Source organism: Netta rufina (assembly GCF_964035555.1).
Source record: "Netta rufina genome assembly, chromosome: 6".
NCBI lineage: Eukaryota > Metazoa > Chordata > Aves > Anseriformes > Anatidae > Netta > Netta rufina.
The window spans coordinates 18,505,321-18,528,747 of record NC_140129.1 but is presented as its reverse complement, the minus strand read 5'-3'; the positions used below and the strand labels follow the sequence as shown (position 1 = coordinate 18,528,747).

The 23,427-nt window shown below is 36.5% G+C and overlaps 1 protein-coding gene across 1 annotated transcript in view; it reads right to left on the bottom strand.

Moving 5' to 3' along the window:
* The window catches only part of OLA1 (Obg like ATPase 1), a 96,489-nt gene that overhangs the window by 4,504 nt on the left and 68,558 nt on the right, over window positions 1-23,427 (bottom strand). The window contains exons 8-10 of the mRNA XM_084289561.1: window positions 3,053-3,193; window positions 2,270-2,366; window positions 82-204 (exon numbers count right to left, since the gene is read on the bottom strand). Of these exons, the coding sequence (XP_084145687.1) occupies window positions 82-204; window positions 2,270-2,366; window positions 3,053-3,193 (361 nt within the window). The remainder of the gene's footprint in view (window positions 1-81; window positions 205-2,269; window positions 2,367-3,052; window positions 3,194-23,427) is intronic.

Sequence of the window (23,427 nt, the reverse complement as noted above, 5' to 3'; positions counted from 1 at the left end):
ATCAAGAACATCTTCCCAATGTAAAATACACTTGAAACGGTATATATGGAGGAAGGGAGAAGAAAAAGATGGGAAGCTCACCTTGACAGCGGCTTCTGAACCTCCTTCTTTAAAATCTTCATATTTCATTACTTCAGCCATAATGAATCCCTTTTCAAAATCTGTGTGAATCTTCCCTGCTGCCTGAGGAGCCTTCGTCCCTTTCTGTCAAAGGAAAGACCGGAAGAAAATTAATTGCATTTAAGAAGATTGATTGCAGGAGAGAGGTTTCTTCCTTTTTGATATGCTTTCAGGATCTGTTGAAACTTTGTTTCGTATCAGTTAAAATGTCTCACATACAGCTGGGTAATTCTCAATATTGGGACACACAGATAAATGCCCTTGCCACAGATAAACCAACTGATATTAAAGAAAGGCAGCTTTGTTTTTTCCTAATAGGTATAAACAGCAATATTGATTTTAGAAGCTATGATTGTGTTTTGTTGTGGGATTCACTTCGATCCCTAGCTCTTCATACAGAAAGTGAAGAAAATATAGATTTTTAAATAACTTTAAAATCTGGAATACTCTAGACTTTTAGTCACATCCAAATAATTTCAATTAAATGATAACATTCGTTGGCAAATCATATTTGTAATCAAAAATTATGTATGAATCTCAAGTTATATATACTGGCTTATTTTTATTTTGGAATAACTTTAATAAGTCTAAGGTAGAACAAAATGAGTATTCTTACCAAAACGTCAACAACTGAATGACTAAAATTTTTTTTTAAAAATCACATGCAAATATTAGGAGATAATTTAAGCTTTTGCAGTAAAGTAGAATGCATTATAACTGTATGCCTTAAATTACAAGGACATACATTCTGTGCACACACAGCCATGGAAAGAAATTTGAGAAATAATGGTGACCTAAAGGCTGCTTAATAAAGCATGTTAAAGTGCTAAGGAGTCTGACACTGTAAAGCACAGTTTTTACAATAAAAGATGTATTGGGTTAATATGGCTACTCACTGATGCTTACCTGACTAAATATCTTTGCACATTAAATCAAAGATACTTACAATCAGTCTTAAGATAAACCAGCTTTCAAATTTTCTAATAAAGAGCAAGCATTTCTCCTACTGAAAACAGCAGAGTTTCAGAACATGCTTTTAAAAAGAACAGAACTTCCGCTTTTATATTATTTTGGTAGCTATTTCAAGGACACTAGCTACGAGTTATCACGTAAAAGGAGACGCAGATGAAAAGACTAAAAAAAATTTCTAAAGCACACTTGTAAGTTTAATGTGCTGAAATATATACACGAACATCTGTAGCAGTATCAAGGAAAAATATAAATTTACTGGAAATTATGTTGATTAATGAAAACAAATTAATTCCTTTGAAATGAAATTAAATGCAGCACTGAAATTCACTGCACAGCTCTAAACATAATGATGCAGCAAATAAAAGCTCAGTGACAGATCTGCATCTCCTAAAGTTGACATTTTTATAAATTTTAAGGTAGAATTTATAACTGCATGCATTTCAAAATATTTTTCAATAGTAATTTTTATATTATACTCTATTTTCAAAGGCAAACCACTACAGCTCAGCTCTTACTGTCCTCTGGGAATAAATTAGTAAATCTCTATGGCTGTAATCATTCTGCATCAACATTTAAAATACATAATTTAATTTCAGGCATTACATAAATTCCTGGATAAACACACATAAAACTACCAAAATAAATTCAGTCTAAATATTAAAGTCAGTAAATGACCTGAATTATTGCACACTGATTTTAGGTTTTGGAGCCCAACTGTGTATCCACGAGGAATATAATGATGTTATATTGCTTTTATTGCTGAAAATGTAATCCGAGCAAAGCAAAGGAGGAATGAACCACCCGCAACCCAAACAAACTTAGTGAATACAAAATGAAAAGCAACATCAATTTCACTGCAGACAAACCCAGTCACACAGATTAAGCAAGCACAATACTGGTACGTCTTATCTCTGACCACAGGAGGAGGGTAGACAGATTCTACAGGATGAAGAAATTCAGACTATGTAATAGGCAGAATCAATTGTTACCTGCCTCAATCAATGCAGCTCCACTTTCACTGTTCAGCAGCTCACAAATAATTAAAGTTATCCTGGACAAAAACCTCATCTGTAATGACTAGCTAACCGCCACCATGACAAACTTCAAAGTCAGTGATATCAATCTGAATTCAATAGTGTGGAACTGGATATAGCTGATGAATAAGTATGAATCTTACCCTGATGGTCCATGCACGCACTTCATCTGGGCCTGCAGTGAAAAAGTATTCTAGTTGGAGTGCCGCATATCCAGCCTTAATGATCTTTGCTAAAGCACTGAAAAAAAAAAATGAATCCAATTCATTCAACGTATACACATAAAACAGCTAAATGCCTCAAGTAATCAATTTATGTGGAAAGACATTGCGTATTTGGAAGACACTGGATCTACTTGAAAACCCCGTGATAATCGGAGTAGCCTTTTTCTTTGAACTCTCTTCAGAAGAACTATTTTTTTTTTCCTGCAACATCATAAAGACAGTATTTTGATTTGTTTATTCCACAGGATACAGAAATATGGGATCCATTTAAAACACCCTATCAGGCAGCACTTTTGGTCTCATGCAATTTTCAGGACTCCGGGTCATGAAAGCATAACTGTTTGACTGAAATTCAATATTGAAACAAATTATTAGAGTTCTTCAGAAAAATTATGGCAAAATTTTTTCCACCATCCCTGATCCCCATGGATGACGAAACAGTTTTGGTGATCATTCCTTCTCAAAAATATACATAACTAATATCTATGTTATAATTAAAACACTGTACAGAGATGACAGATGACAGTTAAAAACTTAATTTAAAATAAATCTTTTCACTCTGTCTCATGGTAAAGAAAGGAGAAGATTCTCTCTTTATAATGGTAATTACTCTGTCATTTATTATTCTATCAGCGCAAGCAATTAAATTACTGCAAGGAAATAGTTGATAATAAAGTGTAGGGAAAATGAATGCTAATTAACCTTTGTGTCATGTTCTCTTCCAGATACTTCTGTTTCTCCTCAGCACTCATATCTTGCAACTTGAGTTCCAAGGCCCCACTAAAAGGAATGACCAAAGCACCCGGGTCGTGCTTGTCCACCCACTCTTTAATTTTTATCAACCTGTAGACAACAAAGGGCACAACATTATCTTGTAGTGCATGCATGGCTGTACCACATTCATTATTATCAAGTAGCACATACATATTCATAAGAATTGCACGGTTTTATGATGCCATCTTTTTGTGTATTGCTTTCCAAGGTCAAGGCATTAACAGGCAGCAATTGCTTCAGGTGTACTCCATTAACATTTCACTGTTTCTTGGTTTCTGTTTGGCATTTAATCTATAAGAAATGGGCATAATTTGAGACAATAACTAGGTTTTTGGTAGAGGTTAAATACTTGCAATCTAAAATGGTAACTGAATAAAACTTTGTGGATTGTGGAAGTCATTTTTCTGAGACTTACAAAGGTGAAATTCATCAAATGTGGCAAAAACTGGGGTCTTCAGTTTTTCTTCTGACATCATCTCCACCCCCCCCCCCTTTTTTTTTTTTTTATATAAACATCTCTTCTCAGTGGCTAAGGTAACTAATATTAGCAGACAGAAAAAAACACTACACACTGTAAGCTCCTAGACAGCAAGCTATACCCTGTTTTTTCTGGTTATTGATCTCAGAGGATGCCATAGCTAATGAATACAGGACCATGTTGCTACTAGTTTCTCACACCTTTCTATTATCTCCCCAGGACAAAGCTTCAAGATATTACACTACTATTATTTTAAAATAAAGAATCAAATTTTCTATTTCTCATCTTCTGTTTTCCCTTTGTAACTGGCAGCATCGGCAATAGCTTAACTGTACATCTGATTTATTTCTTTTTTTTTAGTTGAATGAAATTAAGCATTTAGAACTACAGATTAATGGATTGTTTAAAGATCTGTTAATTCTGCAAATATTTTCTATTCAGATATCGAACAATCTTTAAACACAGACAGTGCACTTAGAACTGTAAATGCTATTTATTATACGTGTAAGAGAGATATCCATAAATGACCTGGAAGGATTGATGACTGTTCACAATGTTACCTACAGGGCACTATTTCTGAACATGTGGGAACGGTAAGAATGGGGACAACTCTGTGCATTCAGCAAGTAAGCACAACAGGCAAGAGAGTATTTCCTGCACGCTAAGATAAAAAGTACAAAATACAGTACTTTGGGTGCCATCGATGTTTCAAACCTGAAGCACCCACCATACAGCATAGGGTTTTATGCTTGCTGAGTTCTTTTTCTTAGTCCTGTTAATCTCCAAGATTTAGACTAAGGTTTTAACTGCTATTATACTAAAGTGCTTTGAAACTGTGGCCTGCAAACCTTTAAATAATCAATGCAAATGTCACTTCAGAAAAAAAAAACGAACTGAACCACAAGTTCATCAACACACATTTGTCAAAGAAAATAGCAGGGGATCAGAGCTATTATGAGATTAAGTGCATGGCCCACTGAGTAGGGCTTTAGATGGGACAAAGAATATAAAAGTTCACTCAACAGTTTTCACACGTTTGTTATATAAAGCTGGTCCTTCTATCATTTACTTATGTAAATACCCCATCAGTGGTTTTCAATCCTCATTATACTAATCTTTTTTCTTCCAGTTATCCAATGAAAATAGTCTGGTATCCAGGACTGATACTGAAACACTTTTGCCTTCAGACACATCTGAACTGAAAATCACAATTAAGGTGCGTTCCTGAAACCACATGTGACATTTAACAGCGCTTCTAAAACTGACGTTTGTAGTTAACTAATTTACTTTGGCTAACAAACTAGATATCAAAGTTCACAGCTTATAAATGCCAACCTTTTATGGAAAACATATCTAGGAGTGTATCTGCTATTCATAAGCGTACTTCAACATCTGTGCATACATCCTTTTTTTTTTTTCTTTTCTTTAAAAAAGTATCTAACAGCAGCCTCTGGACTAATTAAATAATGTACCAAGTGAAAGACAGAATTAAACATGCAAACTTCAAAAACTGAAACGGGCATGAAAGTCGTGCCTAAAATAGGATTCAAATTCTGTTTGGTAAATATGGTCATCGTAACTAATAAACTAAGAACTATTGTGGAACAACAAGATAAGAAATAATTACTTTGGCTAAAACACCAATTCAGAATAATAATAGTCTTAGACTGTCATTTTAACAGCTTTTCTATTGAGTCCTTAGAGGGATTATTTGCATTCCTCAGGTATTCTATTGTACAATTCAGATGAATAAAGACTTACAAATCATTCCTCTACCGCCAGTGTGAGACTTTGATCCAGTGAATACACCATTGTACCTTAACTATAATTGGCAAAAAACCTGACAGTGTAGAGCATCACAAGCTTAATAACAAAGGAGAATATCTCAAAGTGTTGACAGATGATCTTCATAATGCAGGAGCAGAACTGGTACATTTTAGCAATAAATGAGCACTGAGGTCTAAAGGTCTCTGAAGTGACTGACATCAGACCTGCTACAGCCTCGCTAAAAGATACGGTACTGCATCGTACTCTGTAGAGACAGTCGGGTTCTCTGCCTGAGTGTTTCACTTTTGTGACTTTCAATGTCACAGAATTACTAAAAAGCACTCAGGAATTCCCCTCACAGTGACCAAAATAAACCAAACAAAAATAAAAGGTACAAATACTGATACATATTCTAAATGAAATTTTCCCCAAAGTGAAATGGTTGACTAATGATTGGTAAAGTGGTCATGCAAGTTTGCTTTTAAACCAAGTAGTGCTAAACAGATAACTAAGTCTGCTAAACAGAACGAAATTCCCTTAAGAAATAGTAACAATTAACGTCAAAGTCTGTTTTATTTGAGCACATCATTTTTCCATGGAAATACTCGGACATCTGTAACAGAACAGCATTAGCACACTTACTTGGACACATGTTAGGGTAAGCAAATCCCGGAGTATTTCTTCATTTTGTCATGCTACATGACAATGAATTACAAAGGGTATTGGACTTTAGGCAGAGAGAGAAGACTTGACAACAGGAAATCTCAATTAAGGAAACACGGTAAAATCTAACAGCATGAAAAGAAACATTAAAACAGGCAGAAGAATCAACGACCATGGTTAACAGCTGGAACTATTTCAACTTTGAGAAACAAGAAAGTTGAAAGATGAAGACACTACTTAAAGTAAACTCAAAACTACTTGCAAACAGTGTACACACTACAAGCAATTAAAAAAAATCTTCTTTCCTGATCACGTTTCTAAAAACGCTGTTAGAAGCAGAGTCAGAACCAAATTCTGATTATAAACCATACAGCAGAAAGAAGAAAGGCTTTTTGTCTAGTTCTGCTCAGTAATAACAGCAAGGGATGTCTCAGAGCATTTGTAGGCAACTAGCAGTGCTCCCCTACTGAGATGGTCCAGTTGTCCCTCCAACTGCTTTGTGAGAAGAGGACAGCAACTACAGAGGGTTCCTGAATTGAAATTTGACTCTGTTCTCCACAAATGGACAGTAAGATACTTTCTGGGAAAAAATATCGGCCAAACAGACAGGAGGACCACCAGACATCCCAGCGAAGACAAGAGTGTTAGATAAAAGCTGAACTTAAAACTAAATTAAAAAGAAACCAGATCTGAATGACTTGCACAATTTAACAAACAAAGGCATCATTCCAGATTTTATCTGGAATCAGCCTGACAAGGATAAAGTAAACTAAAGAAGCCAGTACTCCAAGGGCAGCAGGATCAGGATGACTACCAGAGTTAACTGCTGGCATTAAACCAGGATGCAGAACAGGATTTCAACCTTGGAAAAAAGATTTAAAAATCAGGGCTGTCACTGAGAAGGCCAATAAGCAAAGAGCACCAAAAAAAGGGAGCTGTGGAGAAGGGAAGGGAGCTGTAAAACTGTGGTGGTTCCTGAAGCAAAAGAAACCAATACCTGCAGACAGCCAAAATAAATAGATACAAGAGTTGCAGAAGGTACATTAACTACAGAACGACATTTGACAAGCTGAGTTTCACATGAGAGATCCAGCTGGGAACAGAGGCAGAGTTCTGATGGAAATAGAAGAGGTGATGGAAGAGAGAAGCTGCAGAGAGAACGCAAGCTCTGTGGATCCCTGCAAGATAAGATGATCTGAAAAACTGACCCCGACAAGAAAGGTGATTTGTCAAAGTACGCTTTCATACAAGCAAGACCAAAAAAACTCACCCATCCAACTCATGGGAGAGAAACAATTGCTTCTCTGTCCAATGCCTGGACTAAGAGTAGAAATCGGCAGAAACAAAACAGCATGGCAGGGAAAGAGAAAATACCAGGTAGCACTGCAAGAAAGACCGAAAGGTGGAGAAAGAAATATAAAGATTAAACAAAGTCATGAAAACATACAGAAGACTGGAGGGAAAGAAAAAAAAAAGATCTACAGATAAGAGCAAGACTACAAGGAACTAGGAATTTCAACATGTTCTTTCTCTTCATAGCTCTGAGCAACTGGGGGTTTTTAAAAACTATTCATGGCAATGTGTTTAGTGCTTCTTTCCCCAATGCTGAAAAGCTTTTTTTTAAGATACTTTAAGACTCAGGTCTTTATTATTATTATTTTAAATTATTTTCCATTTATTTAGAGCTTTCCTTGTATCAGCCACATATTAATTTTAACTTTACAGCTCTTCGTTTCTAAACTTCTAACCATTCTCGGTGCTTTTTTTCTGGACTGTCCAGTTGGTCTAAATATTCCTGGAGGCACATGGTCTCCAAAGCACTCCTCAGAGCTTTCAATAAGGTCTTATAAGGTGGGGGAGCATCAGAGAATTAACTCACATTCGTCAGATAACTCTTCTGTATATAAAACTTGATACACCATTTGATTTTTTTTTTTTTGTGACAGTATTGCAACATTATCTCATGCTCAGTTTATAACTTTTTGTACAACCCCACGTGACTAGCTTGTCCTTAATGCTGTATTTGCATAGTTGATTATTCCTGCCTAAAATCCCTCTCCTCAGAAGCTGCACCCTAGCTCGTTTTTTTACCTAATGATTTCCTCTATTTCTTGAGATGCTCCTAAATTCTTATTTTGTTCTCTGCATACCTGGACATCTCCTAGTTTGGGGTCATCTGCAGATTTAACAAGAACGCTCATCATCCAGCTCATTAATGGAAATACATAACAGTATTCAACCAGCAGCCGCTTCAGCAGATCTCATAATGAGATATTCTTCCATTTGGAAAGTGAACCACTGATAACTGTGCTCTGTGTATTATCTTCCAACCAATCTTTCACACTCAAACTTTCAGTAGTTTCCATTTAACTAGAATTTCCTATCTTGTTTATGGAAATGCTGTAAGGCATTAAAGCCTTTAAAGCCTTAATAAAAATCACAATACATAGATTAGTATGTTTTTTCACAATATACAAGGCCATTAAATTTATCACAGATATCTGACAATTTTGTCTTTACAAATTCCTGTTGGGTACTACTTGTCCACTGTCTTGCTTCTAGATAATTAAAAGCAGCTGAATTGTTCCAATGTTTATCTTGAAATTAATGAAAAAATTATTAGAAATTGCTTGTTTCTTCTTTCCTCTTTGTGGCTGCCTTCTTTTGAAGCCTCATCCATAACCCACAAGTTATCTACAGTGATGACAAATTAGGAAAGTGTCTTTTTTTTTTTTTTTTTTTTTTTTGGCCAGGTCCCAAATGCCTCTGCAATAAGAACCATCAGGTTTAGCTGATTGGGGGGGGGGGGGGGGGGGGGGGGGGGGAGAGGAAAATCCAATTTATCTGAGCACCAGTGCTACACAATACAGTTCACAGGTGATGCCCTTTCCTTCCATTTTGTTAGCATGCAGACTCCACAAAGACCAGGTCCTGCTATTCTCAGCACTGTAGGTATACACACGTACGAAGGTAGAGATACATACAAACCTGCACAGCATAAGTAAGCTTTCATTCTAAATTTCTATTATCAACGAAGAATGGAACAGGGAAAATGATGAAACCAATGTATATAATAATGTTGTATCACAAAATACGTCAATAGAAGAAATCAAGAATGGGAAACAAAGCTCTGGTCGTAATCTGTTACTCTGTTGTAACAGTTGAACATGCAGTAACTTTTACTGTTACCTGGCTCTTTTTGAGGGTATCCCTTTCTTCTTGCCCCACATGAACAGAAAGGAAGACTAAACAGGAAAATATTCAAGAATAAAAAGGTACTTTCTTCCCCACCATGACAGTTTGCTTTTTATAAAGAAAAAAGACTTACAGAAGGTTTTGGAGTACCTGTTACTGACCTAGGTGATCCCATTTCAAACCATCAGTGACATTTAGGAATTTATTCTACTTTATTTGTGGTTCCCAGATGGTCTGGAAGAACACAGCAACCCTCAGATTTCAAAAGGCCCCTTCCCACTCCCTGCCCTCACCTGCAAGTACTTCACAGCAACACTTCAGAGCCAGCCACTGCATCCCACCTGCGGGGCTGTTCCCTAGCCAGGAGCCTCCCCACAGCCTCTTGGGATGAGAGCTGTGGGAGCTCACACCTTCATTTGCTCTGCGCGTCCCGAATGCTTCAACTTCTTTCATCTTTGGTAACTTCCCAGAGTCTGATGCTCATATCCCCTTCAGGATCCTGCCTCCCAAGCTACTCGCTGAATCCAGATGGATTTCCAGAGGCCAGAGTGGAGAACTGATCTCACCCCTCAGGTGCCACTTGCACCCCCACCACACACTGACTTTGGCCTTACACCACGAAGTGCAAGAGTCCTTAAAATTCTTTACCGCAAAAATTTTGGGGACTTCTGACACATCCTGTGATCTCAGGAATCTTATGACAGAACAGTTATATAAAGTATTCCGTTCTACCAGACCTGATTTCACACATTTTTAACTTAATTGTAATTTCAACTGATACTATATCAAGAAAAGAAGAATAGAAGTTTCTGATCTACACTGTCATTTGCCATTTATTCAGATGTTTTTATAACTTTCCTTAACGTTCTCCTTTCAAATGTAAGTAATTCCAGGCTCTCTGCCTCATGTATGTCAAAGCCAGTTTTTCCATGGCCTTGATCTCTATCACTGCTGTTATCCTAAATCTCCTCTAACTCTACAAAATCATTTGGTAAATGGAGTGACCAGTATTGCACCTACTATTTTAGTTCACGTTGCATCCCGGTTTCTACAGAAATGTCTTTTATAATCTAGACGTGAGCTTCTCATCCTGTTCCTTGTCCATCCAGATGTTACACCTGCTTTTCTGCTACCAGCCAGACATGGAGCAGGGGTCCTACCAGCACTCACTGCAGTCATACTCAAGCCATTCACCAACAAAAACAATCTGGCAAAATGCAGCTTGGGGACGGAGAGGGAATTCATTTCTTCACTCCTATATCCCTTTTAAAAGTTGGATCAATTCACTTGCCCGTGTATCCTCACACCCAGTTGTGTCAACAGAATGGGAGGATGGTGCAGGAGCAGCCGAAGACTGAGGGACAGGAATGCATTAAGTCAGCCTTCCACTCAAAAAAGAGCAAAGCTACGTAGCCAGGTTCAATCAGGATTTTCAGCGTTTATTACTGGAGAAGGCTGGTATATGACAAGTCCTCAGTCACAATTATCCTGTATGAGATCACTAAAAAAATGTATCTTCCAAGGCAGAAAACTTTAGTTGACAAGAAAAAAAATCAAGGTAATACTTCTGGAAATTCATGTAAAAGCACTTCACACCCAAGACACAATTTTGTTAACAAACTGTCTGATGTAGTACAATATGTTAGCAGTATACTGTTCTCAGTTTATCTGTTCTAGATGAACTACCTGGCAGTATTCACTGTTTTGTGGTATGTTAAAACAGACAAAGATGTTAACAGTTCACTTACAACGTTATGCTATTGAACACTTTTTGAACATATTTCGTATCAAGATTTAACTAACACAAAGCTTGTTTAGTTGCTTTGGGTTTGCAAGATGTGGGCACTGTGAAAGAAATCGTAACAGAGAACACGATGATACCCGTAAACTGAAAACAGATGTCAGTTAAAGGACAAAATACTTCTATAACATGGAGAAATAAAGCCTGCATAACAGAAAAATCAAGTTGTTGATCTCTAAAACCCAGTCCAAATTCAAGAATATTAAGATGGTAAGAGAGCAAGAAAGAGGCAAAACAATCCAGCATGATTTTCCTGCCAATAAAGCTTTCAGTAAGGAAAGACTTCCAGTATCTTATACAACAAATTCCATCTAACAAAAGGTCAAACAAGGTAACCTTATTTTAAACATTTGTAAGGAGCATCATTCATGAAGAATAAAGATCTTGAGATTCATTTTAAACATTCCTTTCTGATCTAATGTTCACAACTTCAGTAATACCTCGTTATATTATAGTCACCATTAAAGTGATCAAAACCAATTATAACAAACAATAATGGAAATGGTACCATTCTGCTGCTGCAGCACCTGCTTGTATGTGAAAGGCTTACAGTCTCCAGTTCTCCTTGGTCTGCCAATTCTGAAAATTAATTGTCTTAACTCAAAAAAGATGTAGCTTTTGCTGTCAGCAAGAATCAAGCACAGTCAGGACGGAACTACTGATGGAACTGCGTAACAATGCAGACTGCAACAAATCATGCACATTACATGTTTCGTGGTTATAGACATAATAGGCTCCATTTGTGGCAGATACACTTTGGACAGAAAACAAGCCTTTGAAAATTCACATCTTGTCATTCTTTCTGCTATCATTGCTAAAATACAGACTTTTGAAAAGTTACCTTAAAAAGTTTATAACAGTAATTTAACAAATGCTCAGTCAAATTATAGCAAATTTCAGTCACAAGACCTATGTGCAAAACGATGATAACTGAGATGCTACAGATCAGCAGAAAGAATCCCTATTCCACAGTCAGGTTTATGTTATGGCACAAGAATTTTAACTTTCATCTCGACAGTGCTTCTTGTGTCAAATGGAAAGCTATATTCTCAAGGATCCTGTGTGAAAATAGGATAATTTATACCAATGCAAAGTCTCAAAGTATGAAATCCCATTAAAAGGAATTATAAAACACATAGAAACAGAATATTTGATCAAACGAATATGTGATGCTTTTAGAAAAGGAATGTGAAACACACGATGGACAACATCTTAAATTTATATTCCCTAATTCTATGCACTGTGTGCACACGTATAGTAACAAACGCAAGGCCATACTCTCAAACAAAAAATATGATCTACATAAAATTCCCACATAGTTTTATATATATATATATATATACACACATATATACACACACATATATAGTATCAACTCTTGAAATAAGATACTATACTTAAAGAGTAATTGGGAATATATTCCACTAGTGCTAATTAAAAATCTGCAACAAGTAACACAAATACAGACTACAGCATGTGTTACTTTTGGCTTTCATTAATGTTGCACAACAATCAAATGAAATCTAAACAAACTGGCTCAGAATATTGCTCTCTGATTCTCTTATGAAGTATTTTCCCCTGCTCACACATGATAAGCAGAGATATTCCTTGCATCTTCAATATTCTTTTTTATCTTCTTAACTTAACTGTGGAGTCTTTCTATACCACACAACTCACAAATTCTCTCTTCCTCCATCGGTTGTTAAAAAACTATGTAAGCATTAAAACTGCAAGAGCCAAGTGTTACTAGGATAAGTGCATTAGATTTAAAATAATAAAACCTATTTAATTTTGTTTCCTGCACCCAGCTTACCATAGAGAAGGTCCACACTTTGACATCACGCAGTACTACAAGCAACATTTTAGAAACAATTTTAACGAGACTAGAAATAAAATTCACAGAAGCTAGCAATATTGGCATAAGCTGTGGGTGTTTTTTGACAAAGACCAAATTTGCTTTAGTAGGGGATACCCTACTCAATAAATCAGAAATTAACTTTGATATTTATCCAGAAAAGGAACAGCTTCTAAGCTCTCAGTACAGCAATGAAAGAATTACTTAGCTGAACACTTAATATTCACAGGATAGCAACTCCAAGAATAAAATGCTTCATTTCAGACACCCAATACCTAATCTCACTCTGCTCCCTACATAGTTAATGAACCAGGAGGCTCTTCTGAGAGCAATTCAGACTTAAATTTGGACTCCTGTTCTAACATTCTCCTTAAAGCATCTTCTTTCTGCTTTTCATAGGCTGCTTTAGAAACTAACCATAGCCTTAAGTGCCTAAGTTGCACATGTAAAATTCTGTGGTGTGTCTAAGTCTTACCCCCTGCTGGTACATTTCCCCCAAATAATCTCTAATAAATACAGCAACAGATACTGTCAAAGGAACATCATAATACCCAAATAAAACACTAAATGAGACAGGGATTTTCACAGTGTGCAGAGATGCCTTGACCTGAATAGCTGTCACAAAAATAGTCAGTTCTACAGCCTGTTTATCCATTTAAACTATGGCAAACAGAAAAAATAACAATATTTGAACATTCTACTAAAACATACTTGTCCTACAGGACCACTAACTTTGATTTTTCAGAAGCAGGAATAAGTAAGTACGGATCATTGTCTGAAATTACACTGCTTATCTGACAGGCTGGAAAGGATCTGTTAGACACAATTTTTATGGCTGGAAATGGAAGGAAAAGTACATTTGTCAGAGATGCTCCTGTGGGTGAGTACATATAAAACATTTCTATTTTGCAAACACCAAACTAAAACTTGACTTACAAAACCACCAGTTTACCTATCTTCATTTTCTTACTGATTATAGAATCAGGATGCACTGAACACTCCCAGCCATTTTAACACAAGTATTTGACTGAAAAAAGTTCCACCTCTAAGTTACAGATCTCTGTGAAATGTTTTGCCCTTACAAATATAGCACTAACAACAACAACAGAATCAAAGAGCCAAACCTGTGCAAGCTACTTCAATTTTTATGACCTGGCCAGAAACCACTTTTCAACAGAAAACTGGGAACGTCAGCCCAAAACCAAGCTAATTCGTGTTCAGTCTCTTCTGACTATGTAAAAGGCTCCATGTGTGGTGGCATGCATGATAGTTGTCAACATAAATGAAAATGTTCATGAATAAAAAACAGCCTGCATAAAGAGCTAATTATAATATTACTATCAATTGCTAGCTTGCGCCTGCAAATCTTTCATATCATATAAATGCATTGTTTTTGACATTTCTCTGTAGCTAAACATCACATCATTTCACTTTTTCAAAGTAATTCAAATATGCATGGGACATACTATATGAAACGTTCCTACAGTTACACTGAAAGAGCAAGCCTATGACATAAATGTACATTGTCATTAAATATTGAAGTCAAAAGAATTCTGTACTTCTGGTAGCCTATATAACCTGTTTTCTACTTTCTGTTCATTCCTTCTTTCTGTCCAAAACAACAGTTAAAAACACTTTGCCCAATCATGCATTTGAAGACTAAAATAATGGATATACCATTTGTTTACCACTACAAAACTGATTAAAACAAATTACTTTTGCTTTTAGCATATAAGATGCATGAAAACCAATCTTGTTTTAATGACCAAATGGATTTATTCATTTTCTCTGTTTTATAGATACCATGGAATTTAGGTTTGGAAAAGGCCTGCTCAACAGGCAAAAGCTCTAGTAAGCACTATATGGTTAAAGGCAGACCAAGTCAAAAGAAAAACACTGAAAAAATTCTAGTGGGCCATTATTCTGGTATGTGATCGTCAAATTCATTTCTCCACCGAAGAGCCACCTAACAGATGCAAAGCTATTTTAGACTTAGCTTGGTTGAGCAATGATACCATCAAAGAAGAAACAATCACAGAAAATAACCTTGGTAAATGCAAGTAATTTGGTTTAAAGGAAGAAATAAAGCATGCCCTGATAAATTTATTCTCATTGATATGACATATGATTTTCTACGTAGGAGGAATACATCTATAAAGGATTTGATACGGTGCTGTGTGTGAAACTACTCATTCACCAGTAAAGAGGTGGAAGTGGATTTGTACAGACCATGCACTGAGTAATGCACTTGATGTGTTGACAGGAGAACAACTTGGTGTATGAGGATTTCATTAACGAAGCTTCTCAAGGATCAAACTTATACGGATCTTTTTAATGCCTACATTCATGACCTTGACACAAGCATTAGGTGCCTGCTACATCCGCTACAAGACCAAGAGACGTCTTCCTCAAGGAAGTAGCCATCATCATCAATTTGGAGTGGCAGAGAAGGGGGATCATGACATGTTAGTCTTCCTCAAAACAGCTCTAAGCCACCAACACAATGCAACATGGAAAAAGCAAATGCAATCTACATATTTTGCTGGAAACATTTCCCTTTGTTTAAACAGATACATTACACCTGCATATAAGCTATTCACAGAAGCATGGAGTACTACGTGCAGCTGTGGTCAGCTCAATTCACAGAAAGACGACTTATTTTCAGAACAGATCTAAGGTTTTCAGAGGAACAGAAACTTCACATAAATGATAGGAACACAGAATTGAGAATTGCAAGAGGCAAACACCAATTAAGTAAGATACTATTTAATCTGCAGGACAAAACTACCAAAACCACCAATGAAAAAAAACAGCCCCAGAAAAACGTAGGCTGGAAATTGGCAGAATATTTTCAAAGCAGAACAGCAGTGAGGTTCTGTGAACAGCCTCCCAGTACTAAGTGCAAAACAATCAGCTACTGATAAAAAAAAAAAAAAAAAAAAAAATCTTAATTAACTTATGAAAGTCATTATTACATTAAGTAGCTACCAACAATAACTGGTTCTGTTCTGAATGCAGATGAGGGATTACAGTAATTTAGGGATTACCATATAGTTACAAGGAAGCATTACACTTTGTGAATTCAGAAGTACACAAACGCTACCCAGAAATGCAGAAGTGGGACAAATGGGTCTCAATCTGATACAAATCAAGTCCCTACAGGTTTTGTAAAATCCAATGTCTCCACTAGGAAATATCATGAAGAACTCAACCATCATATATTTGATGTGGCTGTAGCTATCCAGCTGACCAACAGCGGTAGGCTGGCAGACTGAGCATCGCACACAAAATCCTCACTATCCATGCAAATACGATGGTACCTACCGTTCATGCAACATATTCTTTTTTATAGAATGAGTATACATCAGTAATCACTGTTTTAAGGAAACAAGATTCAAACTTGTGGAAAATTAGACTCCACGAATTCTGCTCTTCCAAAAGAATACGTAATAGAAGTCAAAGCTAACCCATGATATTCTCAGACCACATATATGTCGGCATGGATCCAACACCACTCATGAGGAAGGTGCAAAAAGGGCAGAAGATGTGGCTACAGTACTTGCATCACAGCTGTGGAATAAGTGATTAAAACTTGTACCTTGCCCAGATTTTGAAAAAATAGAGCTAATGAGAACAATGGATATCATTATCCTAGCTGGTCAAATGAAGAACATGATTAGTTTAAAATGTGTGAAAAAAATAAAAGTTACTTACTTGGCATCATGAATGGCAATCTAAAAGAGACAAAAGAGAAGTCTAGTTCTCCAACCCCAAACCTCCAGGCAGATCAACTGCCTTTAACATAACGCTACATGTACACCTTGTCTTCCTCCAGTTTCATGTCAGTATCAAGTTTAGCTCCAAAGGAAGTGAATCCCACTGACAAAAATCTCCCATCCTACCCAACCCTGCTGCATCCTTAAGAACAAGCTTGTCCTTTACACTGGGCAATACTCCCTGTAAGGGAAAGGGAACTGTTAGCATATCCGGGAGCAGACACACCTCTGAAGCAGGAAATAGATTCTGAAATGCACTGGCAACCTTCACACAGACATTTTGTGACTTCAAAGTGCTTCGCTTTACAACATTAAGCCACTTGATGTACCTGCACATAAATTCCAATTTCTAAAAAGGTAACCAATAAGTGTGCTAAATTCTATTGAGTGTACTCATTACATATCCACTACACAAGCTATCTGTGAGCTACAAACAGTAAGTACTAGCCCCTTGATGTGCTAAGAAGCTGGGTAGAGGTAAGACATCCTTCCGTATAATATCACAGATACTTACAAAGAGCAGAGAAACAAAAAGACAATTCTGAGTTTAATGCCTTGCTTTGTAAGATGGAGAAAAACATAGTGAGTAGAGAATTTCTTCTGACCCTTCTTCCTGAATACAGCCACTTTCCCATGCCATCCAGCAGTTGTTCATATTCTGTTGCTCATCCTGGTTTCTTTTCCCAGTGTCATTCTCTGATCTTCACAGCTTTCCATCCTGGTCCAGCAGCTCATAGAAAGATGCTTCCAAGTGCCCCCCCAAGCATCTCTTCATTCAGTCTGCACCTCTCTCTTACTCTGGCTTCCAATCTCTACCACGCTTCTTCCTTTTGCCTCAATTGCAGGGCAAAGCAAACGGTTTTGGTCCTGATCCTAATCAGTTTCTTTCATTCCTAAACTTACAGAACCAGGAGGAAACAGCCTCAGGACATGCCAGGGAAGGTTTAGATTGGATATCAGGAAGAATTTGTTCATGGAAAGGGTGTTTAGGCACTGGAACAGTCTGACCAGGGCAGGGCTGGAGTCATCATCGTTGTAGGTATTTAAGAGACATATAGACGTGCATGGCTCAGTGGTGAACTTGTAATGTTACACTGGTAGTTGGATTTAATGGTCTTTTCCAATCTAAATGACTCTGTGATTCTATACAGAGTTACAGATAGATCAGAGAGACATCCAAATTCTGGTTAGGTATGCGCAGTTCTTAAGTAACAACTGACTAATTCCAAGAAAAGCCCTCAGCTACTGTGTATCTCACAGTATTTACTACTACACCAATATTTAGCACTGCACTTTCTTATATTTTATTAAATAAATTTCTTACATTTTATTTAAATAAATCAATTAGTAAAATGAATAAATTTTATTTAGTAAATAAATTTTCGAATGCCTCTACTTATCAGACAAAGTCTTCTCTTTTCATGGGCAAAGGACAAAAAAAAGGGAACCCAAATACAGCAGGCTGCAGTACAACTAACAAACATCATATCTTTCCTAGAAAGAGAAGTTCCTCTCAGTAAAAGATGCTGCTGGTAGTTTCTCTAGTGGGCTCCTATAGTTATTGTGTGCTGTACTTTGGCACGTACTTGTGGAACACCCCACAAGAAGTGCCAAGGCTGCAGAAGACAATATGGTGTGTCCTTAGTTTCCTGTTAACCACATAGAATCTACAACTACATGTTACACATCAATTGGAAGATACTACATTCCTAAATCTCTTAATAAAAATAATGTGAACCACAGAACTTCCTGGTGACAAGATGCCTAAACCAGAAGTGCTTTCTTAGCTCTACAGCATTTATAAAGCAGCACATAGTAATTCTTTAAGGAAAAAGAGTTTATTGAATTTGTGCAAAAACTTGTACGCTGCAATTTTCAAAAAATCACCACAGTACAAATGCATTCCATTCATTCAAAAGCAGCCCATACTCAGTACTATAGAAGCTGAAGGTACTGCTCAATGCAATGATTCATAGTTTCTCTAACAGAAAGATTCAGCAGTTTTCAATCGAGACCTTTATTCCTTCTCTGAATAAATGATGCCTGAAATTTTTATTCTTGTTCTAATGGAATTTCAATGGCCTTCACTGCAAATCTACTGGAAATTTTCGCATATTAAGTGGAAAAAATTAAATGATGTTAACCACATTTTAATGTGATTAAGGCTGACAGGGTCATTATTTCTGCTAATCACTCAGTTTAAAAAGCTCAAACAAAACTTTGTAACAGCCAGTGTTTTTTTCTATTTTTCCGTATGTCTACTGTAGTTGAGAATTAAAGTCACTACAGAACATGAAACAGTATATATCATGAAAGACTGAGTCTGCTCCAATTTGTACATGGATTTCATTATAATTAATCTCAAGATTAAAAAAAGGGAGGGGATCAATCTTACAATATATATACCACTACCACTTTTGTCTCCCTCACTTAAAAAGCAACAAAACACACAGAGCTTTTCCTGTAGCTCCTATTTACTACTAAAAATGAGAAAATATTTCTGCATGTCTTTACTAAGCAATGAAAGGTACATGTAATCATATAAAATCATTTATTTTGGAAAGTGGCTGTTGGGACCTGCAGTACAAAGTTGTCTGTTATCAGTGAGGTCGGCAAAAGCTAGAAAATGGGCATTAACAAAAGTAGAAAATAGAAGCAATAGGCAATGATGAAAACCAAACAATATTTGGTTATCAATGTCTTGTAGTTTCCTCTAGCAGACAATCAACAAAAGAACAGAAAACAGAGACAGCTGCTCTTGCTTGAAGGTCCACCAAGTGCAGCTGCACCTCTGCGAAATAAGGAATATACCACAGAAGCCTCAGGGTGACCAAAGAGGGTAGAGGGATCGAAACTGAGAAACAGACATCCGTCTGCCTCATCAGATCTCCTGGGTGGGAGTTGTTTGGGGTTTGTTTTTAGTTTCTGGATGGGAGGAGGTTGTTTGAAGTTTCTGTTTGTCCTGGGTTTTAGGTGTTGTTTGTATTTGTTTGTTTTTCCTCTCTCTCTCTCTCTCTCTCTCTCTCTCTCTCTCTCTCTCTCTCTCTCGATCAGTCTTTTCTGTAAAGGTCATCAAAGTAATTAATTGCTTATTGCCTGCTTTATTATTACTACTGCTCTCTGAATGGATCCTCATTCTTGGAGGATCTATACATTTCATGCCACCCCACGCCCTCAAAAAAAAAAAAAAACAAACAGCTTGATGGGGCCATGTTCTCTCTGTTCAGAAAATCAAAACTGAGATGATTAAAAAAAAGGGGGGGGAAGCATTTCAGCATCCAAATTCACTTTTTCTGTGTAAGTAACTGTTTATACTTCAGTTACTTTAGAAGAGAATGAAAGTTCAGACTGATTCACATTGATTATTTCCATCTGCTTTAATAGATACATTTCAACCTTACTGAATCACTAAATACAAAAACTGTATTACAGCAGCTTCTTCTATTACAAAAAAAAAAAAAATTCAAACAAGACCATTACCTTCATAACCTTAAGGTACATGAAATTTATCTGAAAAACATTTTATTTCCTTCCCATTCCTCAGCAAAGTATCCAATCTCACATACAGTGATTTTTAGATCTGCTACATGACTAAAACAAAAAATGCTAAGAAAAAAACACAGTAATTAATCATACATAACTCTCTCCAAACAAGAATTTTCTATCTTCATATCTAATACACACTCCTAACTCTGTATTTCAATACCCAGCAGCCTTTTTTTTTTTTTTCCTGAAGAACATTGCTTCCTGCCTGAATATTTTCTGTAATAACAACAAAACAATGTCAAACAACATTAGATCTTTTACAGTCAATGAACAAACTACATTAATATCAATATGATTTTACAGTTGGAGTTTGTGATGTTCTCAAAAAGAAACATTACTGGTATTGTTGGACCTTCTAGTTTTAGCATGATGCCATGCACTAGTGCATCAACTAACAGTCTCACAGAATTCTTGTGCTCATCTAAGAAGGGACCCTGCTGAATGTCCTAATGCATCTTATTGTGAATCTTCAGCAAATAAAACTTCATGTATGAGCTCATGATGTGCTTTGCTGCTGGAAAGTCACAGACTCTGTGGGAAGCTTTTTATCTTCCCAGCAGTCAGTTCTCTGAGAACATCAGTGCAGCTACTGTAGTTACCTGTAGATTACTTGTATTTTCTCACATCTGTGTCCAGCAATCTAAACCATGATGATAAAGGGTCATTAGGTTTTGAGTGAGGAAGGGGATGGACTAGACAATTTGCTCTGATAAGCTCCTTGTTGCGAGCTCCAGTTTAGAATGTGAAACGCGGGGTACGCAGGTTCTCAACTCAAAAACCAGCTCACTCGCAGCACCAATTAAAAATAGTGCTCATGCCATCTGAAACTACACGAAGACATCTTATCTGAAATTTTTGCAATTAATAATGTTGTAGCAAAAATAATTCTGTCATGGTAAAAAGGACATCAACTGTCTATTAGCCACAAAAGAATTCAGGTACAATTACTGAGATAACTGCTGTTTGGAGCACAGCAAAGCAATTTCCCACAGTGGGACTTAGAGTTCAATTTACCAGTTGGGCAAATATTTTGTGCTCTGTAGTGGTCTACAGAGTTAACAGTTACCTGTAACATTTGAGCTGTGTTATACTTGAAGAAAACTTTCTTCAACCAAAACAGGTGTTTCAGCTTTACATGCTCCCAAGAATACACATTTTTTCTAACACGGTTTTGAGGACCATTTTAATGCTTTTCAATTAATATTAAACGCAAACTTATGAAAGAGCCAATGGATCTATTTTCCCATTCCAAGGTGCTCACAGTGAGGTCTTCTAAGTTATAGGCTACTTGGAAGAGGCATGAGAACACACACAATGCTATCTGTGAGATTACTTCAGTCCTCAGGTAAACTTTTTTTTCCCTACAGGATGGTGTAAATTCAGTAAAATAGTGAACTGATCACTTAACTAGACAACACTGTCATAAATGCAGAGACATACAGCCACAAATGGAAGAAGGCTGCATTTTCACTTGTAGCAAAACCAGATTATACCACGAATACAATATGTCATGAAAATAGTGACATTTTGTGTCAAGTTCCAGATAGTATCACGGTATTACATTAAGCGATAGATTAACACCTGGAAAGGCAAAGGAGCCATTGAACATTTGGTCAACATGCAAGTCATCAAAAGAAATTGACTTGCAAGTATGAAGAATGTAACTATCACACTTCCCTCTTCTCAAAATTAAAGGTTAAAATAATTACCATTCAAACACTAACTCATCAGCTTAGATAGTTCAAAAAGGTTTTTCTCCATTGCCCTTGCAGAGATGACTACATCCTGCTACGTTGCCTTTGAGTCTTAACTTCAAGTCAGGGAAAAAAGACAGAATATTGCTATTTTACACAAAAAGCAGCTCTATTTCCAAAGTAGGATAACAGTAACAGTGCATGTTCACAATGGATATTACACAGAGACTCAAAGTCAGTATTTGAAAATGAGTTTTTTAATTTGGTCCATTACTTTTATTTTATACATATACCTCTGCTGGTTCTATTTTCTGCAGCAGCACTAGCTACGTACACCACACTTGTGCCTTTTTTTTTTTTTTTTTTTTAAAACTACATGGCCTTTAGTGAAAATGCAACATTTGGAGAACTAGCATTAACAGTCTGCATCATCACAGAAAATGAATCCTTAATAATTATTCATACACCAAGTAACTGTAAACCCAAATCATTTCAGAAGACCTGAATGTGTCAAGAACTTTGACAATTATGACTGGAGCCAGGAAACTGTAGCACTGCAGAATTTCTTATGAATTTTTCTAGTTACTTTTTATAAATGCTGTCCTAGATGACAGCTTAATGTGTACCACATGCAATATTTATTCTTCTTCAGTGTCAGACTGTCTAGCCATCCAAGGGAATACAAAGAATGTCACTTATTAGGATAAAAGCACAAGGAAGGTAATCAAGGACATATGTAACATCAGCCAATCATGCCCTATTTCAACATCCTATTCCATTCATAACAGTTCAACAATTATTTGCTTACTGATAACTTGCTTTCAGGCTGTTTGTGTTCCCCATAATGGTGGTTTGCATTTATTTTGCTCTTTAGAATTGGACACTTGCTGTGCCATGCATGTTTGTCAAAACTTTATATCTTCTGTCAGAAATAGCGTTAGCACACCAAATCATTTCTGTGTCAGAAATCACTAATAGAACAATCTAGTTACCTTTTATGTCAATAGGGCACTGACATAACCAGAAATCAAAAACAAAAGGCTATCACACAAACACACGCTGCTGCAAGACAGGCAACTAAAATGCTTCTGTTTAATATACCTTGAGCATATAACAATATCTTTATTGAAAACCTAATGCAGAAATTAGACCTTGACTAGAATGCAAAAATATTTCAGAAATATAGTCTAGGCATAAAGACATCAGCCACTTTTTTGAGCTTGTATAACTGAATTTGTTACTAGTCCTCCATGTCTCTTTGACAACATTCTTAGTTATTTATCTTACAGAACACCTACATGGAATACTTGTAGACATTCTTCAGCTGACTCCAATCTATCTGATGGATGCAAGTTATGAAAAATCATTAATTCACAAAGACAAATAGAGACAGGCAGATAGAGGGAGCCAAAGACAAACATTTACCCTCCATAAAGTTATTTTTAAATAATAATAATTTAAAAAATCCTATAGGAAACTGAACAAGTGTGCACATGCACACACACTTCATTAATCTGAGTATCCTGAG